Source organism: Carettochelys insculpta, chromosome 18, assembly GCF_033958435.1.
Source record: "Carettochelys insculpta isolate YL-2023 chromosome 18, ASM3395843v1, whole genome shotgun sequence".
NCBI classification, from domain to species: domain Eukaryota; kingdom Metazoa; phylum Chordata; order Testudines; family Carettochelyidae; genus Carettochelys; species Carettochelys insculpta.
The window spans coordinates 2925651-2946021 of NC_134154.1; the positions used below are offsets into that span (position 1 = coordinate 2925651).

The 20371-nt window shown below is 41.2% G+C and overlaps 1 protein-coding gene across 1 annotated transcript; it reads right to left on the minus strand.

Annotated features, from left to right (window-relative positions):
• Positions 1–546: 546 nt before the first annotated feature.
• CRKL (CRK like proto-oncogene, adaptor protein) lies at positions 547–19993 on the minus strand. The gene is made up of 3 exons (XM_075013107.1): positions 19337–19993; positions 13156–13621; positions 547–3706 (listed from the first exon to the last, which is right to left on the minus strand). Exons 1-3 carry the CDS (start codon positions 19648–19650, stop codon positions 3572–3574), a joined length of 915 nt encoding a protein of 304 aa, XP_074869208.1. The 5' UTR covers positions 19651–19993; the 3' UTR covers positions 547–3571.
• Positions 19994–20371: the final 378 nt, after the last annotated feature.

Sequence of the window (20371 nt, forward strand, 5' to 3'; positions counted from 1 at the left end):
AGGTTATACTTTAGCTCATGCACAGTGAACTGAACACACTGCTGTTGTGTTTTCCACAACAGTCAGAGCATGTCCTCCCCACAAAAATAGCATAATTAAGTTGGGACAGGAATAATACAGCAGAAACTGACTAAAGGTTAGATGCACTGTATAAATAACCTATCCAGTGATCATGTCTACAGGTTAATGTAATACCAGATCAGCCTTCTTTGCCTAGCAGTCTTTCATTGTTGGGAGTATAAGTACAGAGGCAAAATGAACAGTCTCTCACCTCAGATGGAGACAATATTAAAAATTCAGTCCCTCCCTTGCTGAAGATTTTCAAGATCACTGGTGTAACTTACATGCCATGAGTGATGGTGAAATAAAAACTCTGCTAAAAATATTGTAGAAAGCTGTACAAGCCACAAATAATGTTACAAGGTCTTTTTATTTAGACTGTACAAACAGGGCACTAACACTGGCTTGAGGGTGGGACCAGCACTATGAAATAAGTGGAGTAAGAAAATAAAGAGGCACTAGTCTTAAAAAGAGACACTCCATGTATTCTAAGAATATAATTCATTTAATACTGTTAATTTTATAGCACAAAAAATAAAACAAGCTATGATCCCCAAAATAAACTTTAAAAGCTTACTTATTGCCTGAAGTTCATGGTTTTTAAATTACATACTGTTTTAATGTTTACACAGTGAAAACTGTCTCAAATAGAAGGCCACCTTTCCTGCTGCAAAAAGTTTCCTTTACCCAGAACATATTTTCTTTTAAAATACAAGTAAACAGAACGTGACAGCTATACAGGAACACTTCTACTGGTCCCAAAAGGCCATCTTTTTAAGCAGGTCTCACTTTTTCCACCCCCCAGTTGCAGATAGTCAGAGATGCTTGAAAACTTTACTATAAACAAACAAAAAGCCCACTCATTCCCAGGATGTTAATACAATATAAAAAGTTAGATTACAGGCACATGAAATGGCACAAAGAATGCATTTTTCCCTTTACAAAAATAATGTTCAGAGCCCCAACCCACACAGGATATATTCCCTTTATTTATTCCTGCCTGATTTGTAAACAATCATGAATTGAGTTAGTGCTTATCCAGTGATGTGGACACTAATTAGAACAGTTTTCATTTTAACTTTTCACACTGGTCAGAGGCTTCAATACATATATATGTATACAACAGGAACAGTCAAGTAGTAAACCTTTCATGGATTATTTTAACAACTGGAGTTTGAATCCAGACATCTACATAATTAAATGTGGAACACAATCCACTTAATGGTGCATAGATTGATGCCATCACTTGATAAAATGCTACGCCTCATCTTTTATACACCCGAGAAACAGCAAGACAATTATCTATCATCCAGGAATTTCTGAGGAGGTTCTCTAATGCAACAGATAGTACTGCAAGCAACAAGTGATCTCAAGAAACCAATCTTTGAAGGAGAAACACAAACTGATCGAATGCAGTCTATATGAAAACACTTGTCTCTTAATAAAATAGCAAAGACATTTTAATGCAAGTCTACAGTCAACTTCAGGAGGCATTTACTGTTAGACCCAGGGATCTATTTGTGATCCAAAACTAGGTTCACACTTAACTAGGTATTCTTCGCAGCATTAGAAACCACTATGTAATGCTGTCCTTCCTTGCACTGACACTGGCTGAGATTTTTGCTGACACAAGTTGCTTCTTTGTGGGATCACCAAGTTAGTTTAACCCAGAACAGTAATTACAATGCACCAGGTATACAGTATATCCAATGAAGGACTGCTTTAAAGCAAATGCTAACCTTACATTTTCCAAATCTCATGTTTGTGGATCTTAAGAAGAAAATGAAAACCCTAAACTGATGACAAAGAGCTCAGGTCAAAATAAAAGATCTTATAGTAGATTGAGTTAAGTGCAGTTTAAGTACAAGATAGCATCAGTAGTATGAGCTTTGTAATAACTTAAAGGTAGGGTCAGGATACAAATGTTAACAGGGACACACTTCCTAGAGCTGCATAAGCATTCCCATTGCAACAGATAGTTATTGACTACAGTCAGGCATTCCCCTACACCATACACTTAGTCAATGCTATTCTATTTCACAGTAAGTTTGGCAGTAAAATCCTCGAAACTCCTCTTAAGCCATTTGATCAGCACTACAGAATATGTATTTAACAGGTTAGCTGAGATGCTTTTCTAAAAAAAGGAACAGTGGCTGCAACAATTGTGTGTTCTTCAGTGCCTTCTCTGCAAGAATTGCAAGGCACTTCAATACAGAGTTCAGAGCAATGCGCTCAGTGCTCAACAACCCTACATGCTTAAGAATACATGTTCTGACAGAAGATTAAAAAAAGTGTTAATGTTTCAAGTAAATTCCTCTAAATGCTGAAAGCAAAGTTTGGGATTTCTGCACCTTTTGCTATGCTTGAAGACATAGTGGATAAAAGTACATCCTGCTACTTAAGAGTTGTCAGCTTCTGTAGAGAAAATACAAAGCCCCTGGGATATTGAACAATTATTTTACACATGTATTTGATATTTAGTATATTTCAATTTTCCTTTTAAATTATTTTAAGAGTCAGGTAGAGGTCATGTAGGTGGGCTCATCACACAAATTTTTCTGTTTACTTATAGCTAAACTTTCGAAGTGGTATGACCCCCTAGTGTGGATGCAATTATACAATATAATTTATACACAAAGGAATATGTTATATCAGTATAGGGTACCTTTCTCCATCCCCTCCCCCAGACCAGCTTGTACTAGGTAAAATTGTTTTAAAAACATCCCACCCCGCCCCCATGAGCTATACCAGTACCAAAATCTGCATATGGACCACGCTTAAGTGTTTCCCTTTTAAAGCTCGTTTTCTACAGTTCTAGTGCTTGCAAATCATCCAACAACTTATCTCTGTATCATCAGCAGAATGGGCTTTATGTATATAACAATGGGCCAAATGTGGACAAAATATGAACTAATGTCTTATAAATGTCTCCATGCAAATGCAGTTTTTTCAATAGGTATTTGTCTTCTTGCAAAACTTTTTCTAGAACAGCAAGCTTAGAGTTGTATCACAAAAACAGCCTTGTTAAAATGGCTGATCAAAATGTCCAATTCTGGTCTACTGGCAGACTACTGTGACTATCTTAGGAGAGATTCTCTCTCAAATCTAGCTCTTCCCTCCCCTAAGGAAAAAAATGGCAATTTCTTCTTGTTGCTGTTTATACAGTGATGCAAAAATTTCATATTTGATCTGAGACTTAAAACTCTTTAAAGCCTCCTTAGGACAGATTTTCTTGTTTCTATCTACTATCTGCCTCTGTGGCTTCAGTTTTCTCCAGCTTAAGGGCCAAAATAGTTCTAGAAGTATTACTACAGTCTGGATGATCCAACTATGGTATGGGCAGCACCTGACTTCAGTTGTGTGCATTCCAAATGTGTATAAAAAGAACCAAACTGCAGCAAGCTACAAAATGGACAATGCCAACAATGTGCCATTAACAGTCATAATCCCCACCTCAAATGCTTATCGTAGCCAGAAAAATGAAGCAGCAGTGTAAGTTGGGCAACAGGAATCACTCATTTTCATCTGGGTTTTGAGGGTCAATTATTTTGACATGTGTGAAAGGGAAGAGCCCTTTTCTGCCATTGACTTCACCTTCCCACTGACCATTTATATTCATCCTGGTAACCTTCACAATGTCTCCAACCTGCATAACAAAGAAAGAGGGGGGGAAAAAAAAAAAGTTATCACAGCATAAGACTATAGTTGTCCGCATAAAAATACTGAATCAAAATGAGGAGAAAGAGCACTACATTAAAGATCATACAGAACCATGTTTTTTCTCTGATTACTGCATCCCCTCAAGCAATTAAAACACATTGATCATACAATTAATTTTTCCAGCAACTCTGAAATTCAGCCTTGTTTAACTGCAGTGACCAAGTTACATCTGGAACCTGCAATAGTGTGAATAAAGCAATCCTTTGAAAAACAAACAAACATCACATTGCAATAGTATTAATGTTGTAAGAAGTTAACTATATGTAAGCTAAATATACTGTTGCACAACTAAAATAAACTGCTCTCCCCACCACCAAAAAGACACTGACAGGAACACCAGTGTATTTCTGTATAATTCACTTAATTTGCCCCATGAGTACATTTTCAAAAAATGTCTCAAGTGCAAAAGTGGGGGAGAGAGAGAGAAGGTGAGAGAAATTTTCACATTTATGTACACTATTCATAACCACAAGTTTTTGTGACATCTTACTTTCAATTTAATATCCCAACAAGCTACAGTTTTCTAAATCAATGCTATATTTGCTATTATAAATACATCAAACTCCAGCTTTATTCACTGTTTCACCACGGGTATTTAAGATTTTAGAGCAGGAGCCATGTCAAGACAATTCTTTCCCATTTCACAATGGGAATCAAGAGCAAAAACTAAGGCACTCACCTGCTAAACAAGCTGGAAATTAGCACAGCTGCACTGATAGCAGGATTCTCTTTTGAAAAATAAATGTCTGCCACATACAGCTTAGAAAGAGCAGTACATGAAGCAAAATAACTAGCATCTGTACCCACAACCAGCATTCAGAAGTGGCTAATATTCTTAACATTTAAAAAAAATTTAAATCAGTTCAACACACATCTTCCATTACAATAGTTCTCAGTCTTTACCCCATGCTCCTGTACTGTTCATAATTACACTGCATTAATATGGGAAGTGTAGCAGATGCCTACTTTAACATTTCTTATGTAACATTTGGCAGATGAGAGAAGTTGTGTGTACTTAGTAAAGGTGGCATTTGTAATTCTTAAAACTATGCATACCAGTGTATCAGAAGATGGGGGTAGGGGAAGAGGAAATAGCAGTGGTTCATGCATTGGCCTTGTAAATCCACGGTTGAGAGCTCAATCCTTAAGGGGTCTGAGGCAAAGGAAAAAAAACCTGTCCCTGTTAGGGATGGTGCTATAGGTCCTGCTGTAAGTGCAGGGGACTGGACTCAATGACCTCTGAGATAGGTCTCTCCATATTATTTATATGACTAAACTATATTTGGCCCAGTTTGTGTAAAAATCCCACAACTTGTTCTAGCCTCATCTTTTAAAACACCACGGTTTGCCCCAGTAATAAACCACGTTCCTTGATTTTATTGGTTCATCTAATATAAAAAGGATGCGTCAGGATTTTTAAAGTATACCAAGGACATTATGGATTATTTATCACCACCTGAAGACGACTCCTAGACATTATTTGTGTAAGTGACTTGAAATGCTTTATGTGGTTGACCCTGTAACCAGGGCTCCTTTGACATTTAAAGTGTAATTTAAGCTGCCTATGTCAATCTCCTTGCAGCCATTATAAAGATGATACAGTTGGATTTGCAAACTGCAGCAGAAGCCAAATGTCCTTCAGGAGCAACTTCTTTAAGCTGCTCTTTCCATGGATCCTTAAGTAACCTTTATGCTATACAGAAGAATAAAATGTAAACTGGAAAAAGTAAAGTTTTCCCAACACCTCCCCACTGCTGCCAGGGGAAAAAGCTTATACATCAGGTTCTAGGTGTGGCTCACAGGACAATTTGTTTACCACTGACTATGCGCAGGATTGCTAGATTCCACTGGCTTCCATCCACACAATTTCTCTCCCACTTATACTACTACTATGACTTGCACATAAAGCAAGGGGTTGCGAAGTGAGGTGCAGCTGATTGCATACAAGGTTGCCAGAGCTGTGCACACCCTCTCTCTCTCTCTCTGAATCCAAAGTACTGCTGCAGTTCAGTTGGCGAGCCCTGCAAATTCTTGGCATGCATACACAGTTGGCAAAACTGCCTTATTGCAAGAGACCATCTTGGTTACAAGATGTATACAAACCTGATTAAAAAAATCAGATGTAAATAAAAATTTGTTTTAATAATAAATCTTATTGAAAAATAAGTTACAATTACATTTCATCACAAACAAAGTACACGTGCACCATCTCAAAAATGAATTATGGTTCTAGTCTAGCCCAAATATCTGGGCTTCCAATTTCTGTTTATCAATGGACTAAAAAGTAACGTGCAAAGACAGACAAGCTGGATAGGACTTTTGGTTTTGTGCTTATGCAGTCATTGATCTTGGTCAAGTACAGCAGACAAGTTAGTGAAGCCACTGTCTTAAGACATAGAATGCTAGGACTGGAAGGGACCTTGAGAGGTCATCGAGTCCAGCCCCCTGCCCTCAGAGTAGGGCCAAGGATGGAGGCAGCATAAAAGAAGGCAAGGACTTTATTCAGCACACACACACACAGCTTCCTATATTCCCCCCATACCTCTGCCACAGAAAAACTGTCATGGCTTCTGGACATGAGACACACCTTATCTTGGACTATTTTAAAGAAATTAATTCCCTGGGTAAAAAAGGAAAATGTGCCAAGCGTAAGCAGTGCAGAAAGATGATGCAAGACAGTTAAAATAACGAAACAAGGAAAACTGATTACTAGGAGAAAAATTGTGGATGAAGATGTGGCTATAGCTGAGTGGATCAACTAGTTAGTAACTTAAATTCACTTTGCAATGCATAATCATTCTTCAAGACCCACCCCCCCCATGCTTTTTTGTATAAGTGTGATTTGATAAGTAAATTCCCAAGCTGTTTACTTTGCTTCCCTAATCCTTATGGTGCTTGTTGAAATTAGCTTCTAAACCTAGTTATCTGTCACTCAAGTATACAATTACAGAAAACTGCAGTAAGAGAAAACCAGTGTTGCCACTGTCATTTGCTCATTCTACATTACATGAGATGCCACTTATTTTGGAACATTATGGCAACAGACCATGACACCCCAAGTCTATTCCCTATTTTACCTCAGCATAACTCAGCTTTCCCAAGGGAAATCCATTCTATACTTGTTTTCCCAAAAATCTGAAGTGCCATTGAGTTCAATGGGGCTTATTCCAAAGTTAAGTGCACTTTAAGTACGGTCAGTCTTAGCTTTTTGGTAACTTGATTTAAATCTTTGTGACTTAAATAATTTAAGGTCTCCTTGATTTAAAGAAAAAAATCCACCCAATTTACAACACAACCATCTTGCAGCACAATGAGGCTGCTGGCCACTCATGCAGGCCACTAGATTACCCATTGCTGCTACACACACACAGTAAGACTCAAGAGCATTGTTTCAAATAAGTCTGAACTAGCTACCTTTTCAAAAGAAATCAAAATGTAAACCTCTCTCTCTCGGTTTAAAACAACTATGCTTTGAAAAAAATGCAGTATTTTGTATGTTTAAACAATTTCAGGTCACTGAGTAATTTACTAGAAACATTCAGCAATTATTAGTGGGATTCAAGAATACGCGAGTTGGAGACTAGAGAAGCAGCTCCTTCCAAATTTTCTTCAAGTCAGCTGAAAGCAACTTGGCTGCTGTAATACTTTGTTTCCACCTTGTGCATTTCTTTGATTTAATCAGAATAAATGTATTAAAGTCCACATTCATGCGCCATTTAGAACATGAGTAAACCATATCAGAGTGACAATTTACAGACTTCTCCCACAGAAGAGAGATCCACCTCACCCCATCCCACCCCACCTTTCTCAGAAAGATATAGCTATGCTTAACTGCCTGGCCTGAAAACCAAACCCAAATGTTTACTACGAAGCTCCGGGTCTCTACCTCCGAAGTGTTTTAACTTGGGACTGATAGTTCGGCAGCACTTTGGTTGAATGAGGAGTAAGGGGCAGAATAAGGTTTAAATCCCCTATGGCTTTACTGATCACCATCAGCCTCCACTTTAATTGCTCATAGAATTGAACTCAAAACAATGAAACTCATGGAAGAAAATGGTATATGCACTTGCACAACTGGAGTTTGGCTGGTTTTTAGCCCTGAACAGAGGGTACCACCATAACTGAATTTTGTGTGTGATAAATACACATGCACATTAAACAGTGGCCACAGTAGGAAACAAAGCTGTTTCAGAATGACTTTTTCCCTGTGACTTATTCCAGAAAAAATATTGAAGTCAATATATGTTTAAGGTGGTGCTGACAATCTACAAATAAAAATCTAATGTCATGCTGCTAGATTTAAATAACCTATCAGGATGTAGTTCTAAAAATGTAGACTTTGGACGTAAGTTGCATTACAGTTCTCTAAAGCTTTGGTGGTTAAAATCCTGGGATATGGTGCATTTGCCAATAACGCGCTAAAAAAGCCAACCGATTAAATCTGGTTTGTATTTTTATCTATAACAAAAACCCAAATTCTAGCAAGACTTGCGGTCAGTGTTCATCTCCCAGAATACTTCTCCACATACTAAAATGAAGGGGACCACACACCTTAATAACCTTTGTTGTTTTGTCCAATTTTAAAAAAGTTAAAATCAGACTAAAAATGTTATTTCTGCCAACATGAAATTAAGGGCTTCTTAGTAGAGGAATAATTGGTAAAATAGGATACTGCTAGTTTACCTTAAATTCTCTAAACACATGCTCTGCACTAAGACTTTAATACGGATTTATCTTAAGGAATAGCTTTCAACAAAAATATTGGTAGCTACCATTTCCCTAGCAAAGTGTGAAAGCTTACTGCTCTTGAATACATTTCTACTGAGCAGCACAGAGAGCAATAGCTTTTGGAGACTGAGGCCATGTTTACACTAGCCCAAAACTTCGAAATGGCCAATTGGCTAGTGTAGACGTAGGCTGAATGTATAAGTGATGCACCAGGATACAACACATTTCCAGAGAAGGTGTTTCAAATAGCTCAGCTGACTAATTTTTCAAGATTCTGAACAACCTCTCACACAGTATCTACAGAAATCTACAGTATCTGTCCCATGAAAGCTCACCTAATAAATTATTTTGTTAAAGTGCTACTTTACTGTTTTGATAGTATCTACAGAAGGAAAGAAATTTCCTTGAAACGATTTTATGCAAAGGATTCTCTAAGATTGAGCAGGTATGTTTTCAGCAGAATAACGATTTATAAAACCTCAACCTAAAATACAAGTAACTTAGTTACTTTAAAACATATTTGTGGACAAATAAGGTCAACAATGGCAAACTATAGAGCTGTTTAAGCATGTAAACATGCTCTTCTGAACAAGAAACACTAAAACCGAAATATTTGATCAGACTATATTTTAAATCGCTATTAAGGATTGTCATAATTAAAGCCTGGGGGAGTAAAGGCAGTCAGGGAATTAAGAATGAGGTAGAATACAGTTTAACACAGGATAGTCAGAAAACCTGGGGGTGGGGAGTACTTTTCTCAGCTCCTCAGCCACAAATTTCTTTTTCAGATCTGAACAACTCAAATTCAGGAGCTCATTACTCCAATACATAAGAAGGGCAATGCTTAGCCTCAAAATAACTGAAATAACAAACTTCATTTGAAAAGTATGTTAATATCTTTGAGGGAGGTGCAAAATATAAGACACTTGAAATGAGTAATTCTTTAGAGGCACAGCCATTTAGTCCCACCCAATGATAAAATGAGTATTTTAGATTATCTTCCAGTTACAGCATGAATTTAAAGCCCCAGGAAATAAAGCTCTTGGAATATGCAAATCAAAGGTCTTACTCATGCATTCTAGACTCTTCCATACTTGTCTCTTCCTTTGGGAACTGATTCATGGATCACAAAAAGGGAAGATGTTTGGTCACGTAAATTTATACAAGTTATATCCAAATGAATTTTAGAGCTATTCATTAATTTCCTGAGGACACAAGTAATGTGTGTTTGGCAACAGGACTGAGAATGGAACGGACAGGATGCTAATCATAACTGTAAAAGAATGGCTTACTGGTAGCTGACAAAGTCAGTAGCTATCAATGATCAAGTAGCTATTTGGAATTTATCTGTAGTTGGTAATCTCATTCCATCTGCTAACAGGTTCAAAACTGGTGTTTTTGCTAGCAGAATCACTGGTAATGGACAATGAATGAACCATAAAGATTTGGTTAACCTGGTTCCAAATGGGTGAAGCACAATGTGGGACAGGGAAGAATAATAGAGATCCAAGTGAATCAGGACAATAGTGGGTGGGGCTAAGCAGCTGCAGCAAAATGAGGTACAATCAGCAAAGTCCAGCTATGTGGAAGGAACAAGTGGTTACAATACAGAGAGGTTGCAGCCGAGCTAGGTCACTAGAGGCAGTGGGGGGAGGGAAGGGTTCATTGGGAGATTAAGTCAACAGCAGGGAAATTGTACAAGTCTTTTCATCTGTTACAACGGGTGTCAAAGCTAAGGGATAGCAGAGAAATGAAATGCCCAGGCCAAAGAAACTAGCCCTGTGGATCAAGTAGCAAGGACTGTCATTCATTCAAGTCTCTTAGCTCAAGTAAAACTACCAAACTGGCACACGAGACTAACTACATCCTGCAAGAGCAGGATTCCCCCCAGTGCAACACCTGAGAACGACAACCATGTCTACCTGCCAAAGATTTCTTTGCAATCCCAGTGCAGGGATTGTAGCACTGTTGTGGTGTACAGACAGCTAGGGACAGGCTGTCCAGAAGTGGTAAGTAAAGAGGTGGCCTAAAGACTATATTCCCGCTCCTCCTAGATTGCTAGCTCTGTTCTACATCTCTTGTGAGGCAAAGCACAGAATTTCAACCTGCATCTCCAGCACATCTACAACAAGGAATGGAAGGCTACAGCTTCTTTGGCAAAGACACTTAAGTAAAGACTTGGCACAACTCATGTAAAATAGAACCAAATAAAAAATTGCCAGGATTCTTATGATTTATATATGAGGTCTATGGGACTGTCCTGGTAACAAAGTCTCAAAATAAACACTTGGAACTTGTATGTGTACATGTGCAGCTTCAGGTATTACGTAAATGGATGTTATAGATGCAAGGTTTCAAATATTAAACATTTTAACTACCTTTACTTGGACTATTTTTATGCACACTCATCTTTGCTTTATCAGTGCTGAAATATTAATGAGAAGTGTAGCCTAATTTTTGACACTCACATTTTTGTATATCACCATCAGGGGAATCTAACTACTGGCACATTTTGCCCTACTTATGCCTCAATTTTCCTTTATTAATAATTGTTGTCTTTGTAACCTAATTGTAATAAGCCCAAGGGAAAGTCTAGAAGTCAGTTATACAATTAAGGTCGACAGATATCTATTCTGGTGGAATAAATACTTCAGTGACATTCTCAAAAACTTTTCCATTGCTGTACATTTGCAAGCCAATGCCAAATGGAAAATGTAGCAGGGCACTTTTCAAGTCCTGCTTAAAAGCTCCCCTCCACAGTGAATGGGAATCCATCATAAGCTAATCATAAAACAATAGAGCTGGAAGAGACCTAAAAAAAGCCATCAAGTCCAGCCCCCTGCCCTAGATAGCACCAAACCCATCAGATCAGCCCAGCCAGGGCTTTGTTGAGGCAAGACTTAACACCCCTCCAGGGATGGAGACTTCACTACTTCCCTGGATAGACTATATTCCAATGCTTCACCACCCTCCTAGTGAAAAAGTTTTTCCTAATGTTCAACCTGGACCCTCCCAACTGCAACTTGAGACCATTGTTCCATGTTCTGCCATCCATGACTACTGTGAACAGCCTCTCTCCAGACTCTCTGCAACCTCCCTTCAGCAAGTTGAAGGCTGTTGTCAAGTCCCCCCTCAGTCTTCTCTTCTGCAGACTAAAAAAGTCTCAATTCCCTCAACCTTTCTTCATAAGTCATATGCTCCAGTCCCCTAATTATTTTGGTCGTCCTCTGTTGGACCCTCTCCAGTGTATCCACGTCCTTGCTATAATTGGGGGCCCAGAACTCGACACAATACTCCAGATGCGGCCTCAACAAAGCCAAACAAAGAAGAATAATCACTTCTCTGGCTCTACTGGCAATGTTCCTTTTGATGCAACCCAATATACTGTTAGCCTTCTTGGCTACGACGGCACACTGTTGACTCATGTCCAGCTTCTCATTCACTACAACTCCCAGGTCCTTTTCTGCAGAACTACCACCCAGCCAGTTGGACCCCAGCCTGTAACAATGCTTGGGATTCTTCCGGCACAAGTACAGGACTCTCTACTTGTCATTCCTGAACCTCATCGTATTTCTTGTTGCCCAGTCTTCCAATTTGTCTAAGTCACTCTGGACCCTTTCCCTACCCTCTAGCGCATCTACCTCTCCCGCTAGAGTAGCGTCATCCACAAACTTGCTGAAGGTGCAATCCAACCCCTCATCCAGGTCATTCATAAATATGTTGAACAGAACAGGACCCAGAACCGAACCTTGGGGCACTCCACTAGAAACCGACTGCCATCCCAACATCAAGCCGTTGATCACTACCCACTGGGCCCAACCTTTTAGCCAACTTTCTATCCATCTTACCATCCATTTATCCAATCCACTTTCCTTTAACTTGCTGACAAGACTATCATCAGCCAAATCATGCCATCAAGTTCTGCAAAATTGAAGTTTTTTTAAAATTGTATTAGCCAATGCAGTGATGTATCCCTGCAGGCTTAAAGACACTGCCACTGCAGAGTGCTCTGGGTAGTGCTATGGATACAGTGGGGTTATTACTGCTTTGGAGGACTAAGGTGGGAGGCTTCTCTTAGAAGCACAGTGCCCCTGTTGTGGATGCCACTCAGAGGGCACCATACCAGGCTATTCTCCCTGCCAACAACGCCCACCCCCAGGACTCTTCCAGGTTAGCAGATCCCCTCTGCAGTATACAAAGGATTTTCTGCTTGGATTGCAGGATGACCAGCACAAACTCCAGCTCACATCTGTCAACAGGAACACCCTTACTCCTAACTGGAAGCAGGCGTCAGTCTTCCCTGCAGATGTACCCCATGAACAATCTAGGAAACCATTCATCTTGTGGAAAGTACAGTCTGAATCAGGTATGCCTTTATACATGCTCTAGTCCCTTTCTAAAGGGAAGTGGCATGGATGGAGCAATTATTTTTGTAGACCTGTTTTGCTACGAACAACTTGTTTTCTCAGTCACTTCAGTCGGAGTCAAGCAAAGCCCAGTCCGCACAAGACAACCACCAAATAAATGGCTTACATAAATTACACAATCAAGTTGCCACCATTTCAACCAAGTTGTGGTCTTCATTTTACTAAAATTAATGACTGAAAATGTTAGTCTTCAAACTTGGGGGGGGAGGAGATAGCTTACCTCTAACGCCAATGCAGTCTTGTCATAAGCACATGGTACTCTTTTTTGAATAGCTTTGGCGTAGACTGGTCCATTTTGTGTTGATGGCAGAGGATTGATCACTGCTCCAGGTGTACTGGCTACAGAGGGAAGGGGACTCGTGGTCTGAGGTTGAGCATAAGCATGAGCAGGTTCTGGAATACCATAGCTGTTGGAATTCCTGTTCCCATGCTTCCCATGAGGGGATGATCTGACCAGCTTCTCTACATAAGGAACAGGAATCATTCCAACACGACCATCCTTGTTTCTGGCACTCCACCACTGTTCTTCAGGTTTCTCTACAATTACCAGTATCTCACCCTTTTTAAATGGCAGATCTTCAGCATCATTCCCAAGAAAGTCATAGAGAGTCCGAACATATTCCAAATTTTCTTCTGCTGGGGGCATGGTAGGGGCTGCACCAGATCCCATTGGTGGACTTGGATACCTAAGGATTTTTAAAAAAAAAAAGGCACTTAATAGATCTTTACCATAGTCTGTATGTTGACTAACGAAATTAACTATTAAGATTTACCAAGAAATTCATCTGACACAAGATTACCAGTTTGAAATATTTAATATAGTAGGGTCTCAACATTTGAGAGAGTTCCATGTTAAGAATCCTCACAAGTGTTGATTTTTTGAGAATGCGGGGGGGTACCCGGGGTCCAGGGTGAAGCAGAAGCAGCAGCTTGGTAGCTCGCAAATAATTTGTGAGCATTAAGACACTAGTGTACAACTAGTACTTAATTGAAGTCTCTAATGAAACAATGGAGCTGAAGACTATGCTGTGAAATCTCTGAAGAGGTCACTGACACTGAAGAATAATGGATGAAGGATGTATAGTTTATCCTACTCATTCAATACAACAAGGTACTTATTTGACTTCAGGGATGTAAAAGGTTATGGTAAGCACTAGGCTTATTGGAATACTTAAATAACCTGACCTTGTCCAAACCCAGGTGGCTGGCCAGCCACATGAGACCAGAGCGGCCCCCAGCCATGCGGAAGTGGCTCCAGCAGGCTCGAGCAGACCCCACTATGCCTAGCGGGCAGGACCCCTGCCCCACAGAACCAATAAGACCCAGCTGCCCTGCCCCTAGTTAAACAATTATACTGTTTAACTGGTTAGCTGTTTTAACCAATATTTACATCCCTGTTTGAATTACTTTAGCACATGGAAATCCATGGCAGTGTACAAACACAACACACACAAAATCTCTGCTCCAAGAACTCTCAATATAAAAGAAACGGATAAGTTTTTATGGGCACCATAGCAAAGGAGATTTGAAAATGAAAAAGTTTTGCAGCAGTGTGCACAGTAGCATGGGAAAAGACACAAGGATGTTTGAAAATTTAACAAGTAGGTACTGGAGTGGTCACCTACTTGGACAGAGTCGAGCATTCACAAATTGATACTGAATGAGATGATAGGTAGGGTAGGGATCACCAGTGACGGACCAGGAATAGGAACACAAACATCTGTCATGTAAGATAAGGGGAAGCCAGTGACAAGAGTGTGACATGGTCAAAGCAACATTAGAAAAAATGATCTTTACAGCAGCATTCCTAATGGCTATAAACAGAGCAAGACTATGTACAAGGGCCCAAGAAAAGGATGTAGCAGTAATCAAGATGAGTGCTTGGAAGGGAATTTTAGCTGTATGAATGGATAGGAAGGTTGTATCTTAGAGATGTTACATAGAAAGAATGTGCAAGATTTAAATATAGTATGGATGTGAGGACCCAGAGAAGTCAGATGAATACAACACACAAGTTTAAGCAACAGGCAGATGGTATTATCCATAGTGATTAAAAAAAAAAGGTAACAGGAAGAATCTGGGAGAAAAAAAAAAATTAAGAGTTCTGTTTTAACTATGCTTAGCATGAACTAGCCAGGCAGACATCCCTGAGAAGGTGTCAGAGAGACAGGACAAGATTTTAGTTTGGTCCAAAGATGACAAGTCTATATTAGAAAGGTAAATCTGACATCCATCAGCATAAAGATGGTAGTTCAACTTGTGCTTGTGGAGGAGATTACCCACAGACAAGGTGGTGCTGAATTAAATGGAATTCGAATCCACTGTAAAATAGTCTGTTTGCAGGGGGTGGGCGGAAGCACTCTAGCTAAGTTATCCTTACAAAAAACCAAAATGACTTCAGCATGAATGCCTCTTTTGAAATGTACAATAATCTATAGTGAAAGATTTGAAAAATCCACTCCTTCATAACAAGGTGCAGCTTTCCTCAGCAAGTATTATGATCTAGTGTCAGTTTCTACAGAATTTGTTATTTAAAATGAAGCCTCCAACCGAGTGATTTCCAATCTTTTCACCAGTTTGGACCCTCAATCACCCTCCCAAACGATTTCAGACACCCAAAGCCAATTCTAACCATTATGTACACTTAATGAAAAAGTAAACCACAACAGATCTTCAGACAGCAATTAACATTATTGTAAGATATCTAATTTGAAAATAACTGACTGTAACTTTGCAACGTATTTAAAAAAATATTTTCTATGATCACTTTTCTCTTATTTTTTCCATCATGGGCTGCCTGCTATATCCTCACAGACACTTAGGGGTCCGTGAACACCAAGTTGGGAACCACTGTTCTAACCTACAGGGTTGCAGCCTCTAACCTTGCCTGCCTGCTAATTTAGAACTTTTCTTAGCAACCGAATGAACAGACTTCTTAATTTCAGATTATTGCTATTATGCAGAATCCTGTATGCAGCACTGAAACAGTCAAGAATCATGTCAGTTTTCTACTGTTACTGCATGGGAAAGATATGAGCAGAGACAGGCAGTGGAAATATTCAGGAAGAAAGAGGATCCAAATTCTCCGACACTTTTGCCAGAGAAAGCTGTGACAGCTTCTGGGCATAAAACAGCTGATCTGGGACTATTTGGAAGAAAATTTGTTCCCTGGGTTTAAAAAAGGAAAAATGTGTCAAGTGTAATGAATGCAAAATGACAATGCATGGCCTAGTTGCAATAATGAAATGGTTAGAAAGTTAAATAAGTCACTTTGCAATTCATCATTTCTTAAGACACTCTCTCTCTGCATTTCAGTATGCATTAGTACAAGTGTGATTGTAAATTCCCAAGCTGTTTGCTGTGTTGGATGTTGAAAGAAAAAATGTTTACCTTATGGCTTGTTTAACTAGTTAACTAGGTTTAGACTCTACCACTCGCATATATAATACAGAAAGCTGAAGTCAGACAAATCTAGAGTTGCCACTGTCATTTTCCCATTTCATGTCCCTTATTTTGAAGCATCCTGGCCCCAGACCATAATGGTGGTGCCATAAGTCTATTCCCTATTTTAATTCAGCATAACTCAGCTTTTCCAAGGGAACCCCATTCTATACTTGTCTCAAAAAACAGAAGTGCCAGTGAGTTCAACAGGGCTTAGTCCAAAATTAAGTGCACTCTGTATGGTTAGTCTTAGTTTTTCTGTTAACTTGGTTTCAATCAGTTATTTAAATTGCCTTGATTTAATTCAATTCACCCTGCCCAAAACAAAGAAAAGTAGCAAAGTACAGTAAACCCTCAATATAGTGGACCCTGTTTTATCGGACATCTGTAATAAGACATCTTCTATCCTTCCCCTAAAAACTAGAGGATCGTTGCAGCTGTGGGGTCCCTCGCTGCAGCTAGGAGAGTTGCCATCACTGAGTCCCTGCACACCAGGCAGCTGGGAGCACCACAGCAGGATCCCTGACTGCGTCTATGAGAGTCGCTGCCCTCAGGTGCCACTCCCTGCGGCTGGGATCGCCACAGCTGCAGGGTCACTTGCCAGGAGATCACTGGCCACAGCTGGGCATTTAGTGAAACTTGTCAATTATCCAATTATTTTCATAAGCTATTTTGAAAAAATACGGAATAATCCTTTTTTAAAAATGAACTTCCACTGAAGTCAGAAAGGACAGAAAAATAGGATAAACTTCAGAAGACAGTCAAAAGCAGCAGCCCAGTGACACTTCCCTTTACAGTCAAAGCCTGCATCTAATTCAAAGTACCAACAAACAGTTTAGAATGAATTGTTCACTTAAATGACTATGACTAGTAGGTTTTAAAAGGCAAAAATGCTTCTCTACATTAAATATTTTTAAGCAGAAGGTTGACCTGATCACTAAGTATATAACAAGCAGTTTTTTATATTATTTAAAAAACAAAGGATGAACAGCATCTTCAAAAAAGGTGAGCACTCTGGAATGAGGGAGTCCACTGGGGAAAGTTACCAAGATGTTTTATGAGGAAAATTCATACTGTCACATACTTCCAATACCAGGCAGCTGGATACCCATACTGATAGGGTTCTGTCCATATTGTATTCTTGTAATATATTACAATTTGAGAAATACCGCAACTAAAACAAGAATTGATTTTCATCCCACTGTATTTTTAAAGAGACTTTTTGGATCCTAGCAACACGTTCATAAATTTCTACACCTGTCAGTTTTTAATACAAAGGCTTAATTTGGATTTAGCTAGTTTTGCCTAAAGCCTGGTACTCCATTTATGCAATCCTATTTGTAGGATTACTACAACTGCTGCTAGGAAGCATGTCAGTGTGAATTATCTTAGGGTCCAATTCTGTATCTTTATGTAGGCACAATTATAAATGATTTCTATAGTTTTGCCTGCATACTGAGTGTTCACTGAACTAAATCATCCCTGAACACTCTAGGCCAATATACAAATAGCAAGTGAACAGGTTTGCCTGGAATCAAGTTAGATTGCACCAAGGTCTAGAAAGGGTAAGGAAACTAAATTAAGTCACAAGGGCACATGACTGAGACCAGAGCCAATTTCTAGACCAGCAAGGCAACATCCATGTAGAGAAGCATTAAGATAAGCAAAGAACTTGAGAGGCATAGCCCTGTTAGGCTGTATCCACAAAAACCAACCAGAAGTCCTGTGGCACGTTATATACTAGCAAATTTATTAGACCATAAGCTTTTGTGGGCAAAGACCCACTTAGTCAGATGCACCTGACAAAGTGGAAATTGGAAAGAATATCTGCAAGGAGCCATAACTCTCCATTGATTGACAATCAGACACCAGACAGTCCTGTTGAACTGCTCTTGCAAATGGGTAAGAGCATCTGTTAAACTACTGAGCAGCTGGCCCTTCTGCCAAAGCATGATCATTAGCTACTGAACATGGTTTTTCTAAGGTTTAGTTTTAAAAATACCAAGTGATCCATTTCTACCACGTCCCTGGCAAAACTATTCCATTGCTTAATAATTCTATCCAGAAGCCTTCATGACAGTTCAAGTTTTTCTACTCAGAAGATTTTTTAAACACGTCTATTTGATCATTAGTCATCTAGTGCAAAACTAAACCTGGATCTAAATTTAAAACACGAATCAGTTTAACGGAAGAAGTTTTTTTTAAAAAAGTTGTCACTAATGGGTGGATTTTAAAACTGCTTAAGTAAATCAAATGAGCTAAAACTGGATTTTATACACTGTTTAGACTGTTTTAGTATTTTACTTTAATGTAGAAGTTAAATAGGAGTGGTTTGTGCTGGATTCCAAAGGCCTCAAAGCAAGTGCTCAGAAATGTTTTATAAATTAAGGATAAAGAACAAGTTCAATTAATCATTTTCTAATGTAGTTTAATGACACAAGCAAGTATGGTTCTGCGCTAGATATAGTGCAAGGCACATGCTGGTTGCACAGTAAGTGATTAATTTTTTTAGTCCATATTTTATATCAGCTTTCCTAAAATGCAGGGTATGTAAGATGCATACGCCTCTATCATCAAATAGTGGGACTAAGAGGAAGTGTATGTGTTTTATTTTATTGAAAAGAAAAAGACGAGCCTCAGCCAGTACACACCATGGTCCAACTAAGCCCGCACTTGGGTTCTAAGCAGCTGTACAGGCCTAGATGAGTCCAAAGCACAGGATACGGAGGAATAGGGACCCAAGCACAAAACTTCAGCGAGCAGCACCGCTGCCGGATCTGAGGCAGGCAAGCCCAGCCAGAGAACAGGCTTGAAACGCTCCTTCACGCCAAGCAATTGCCAACAGGGAGCCGAAGTGGCACAGCCCCTTCAAAGGCCGGGGGCTCGCAAGGCGTGGAGGCTGCACGAGCACTCGGGCGGCCGGCGCGTCCCGCAGAGCCAGGCCGGCGGGCGGCACGTACCTGGGCGCGGGCTCGATGAGGGTGGTGGTGTCCAGGTAGTGGATCTTGTAAAACTCCAGCAGCGCCGGCAAGTGCTCGAACTCCTGGTCGCCGATCTTGAAGCGGCGGTTGGGCAGCGAGTTGATGATGTAGTGGGAGACGCGCGAATTCTCGGACACTGACAGCACGTAGTCCCCCGGGCAGGTGGACGAGTCCCGCACCAGGAACATGCCGTGCCGCTGCCCCTGCAGCCGCGTCTGCGCCTCCGCCCGCGACAGCGGGCCCACGTACCAGCTGGAGCGGTCCGCCGAGTCGAAGCGAGCGGCCGAGGACATGGCAATAGGCGGGGGAGCCCGAAGGCCCGGCCGGAGAGCCGAAGGGAGACGGGCCTGGCCGGGGGAAGGGATCCTCGCAGACGAGGAGGGGGAGGCCCACAAAGCAGCCGGGTGGGGCGGGAGCGGCGGTCGGGCCCCTGCTTCGCCCTCAGCGGCGGGGCGTGCGCGGCATCCTCCCCGCCTCGCTCTCCAGCCGGCAGCGGGGCGCGCGGAGCGGCGGCGGCGGACGCACCTGGGCGAGGGGTGCTGGCAAAGGGCGGCCGCTGTGGCCGCTCCGCAGTAGGGAAGTGAGAGACGCTCGGCTCGCGCTTTATCCTACGGGCTGCCGTCCCCAGAGCCAAAGCCAAAATGGCGGCGTCCGCCGGCTGAGGGAGGGTTCCGGAGAACCCCGCCCCTCCGCGCAGGCGCTCTGCGCGCCTTGACTCGCGCCCCACCGCTTGGGGAGGCAGCGTCTGAGGCGGAGCAGCCGCCCAGTCTCCCCGGCGGTGAGGAGGGGCCGGTCCCTCCCTGGGCTCAGGGCCCGTGGGGGCTTTCCGCCAATCACCCCGCCCCGCCGTGAGTGCGCCGCGCCCGCCTTGTTCCAGGCGCTTCCAGCGGCCGCTCGGCTCAAGGTCAGCTGGGAGGGAGGGAGGGAGGGAGGGAGAGCGCGGGCGGCGGCGGCGGCGGCGGGGCAGCTCCGGCGTGACGCCGCTCCCCTCAGCGGGCCCTTCCCAACGCAGTT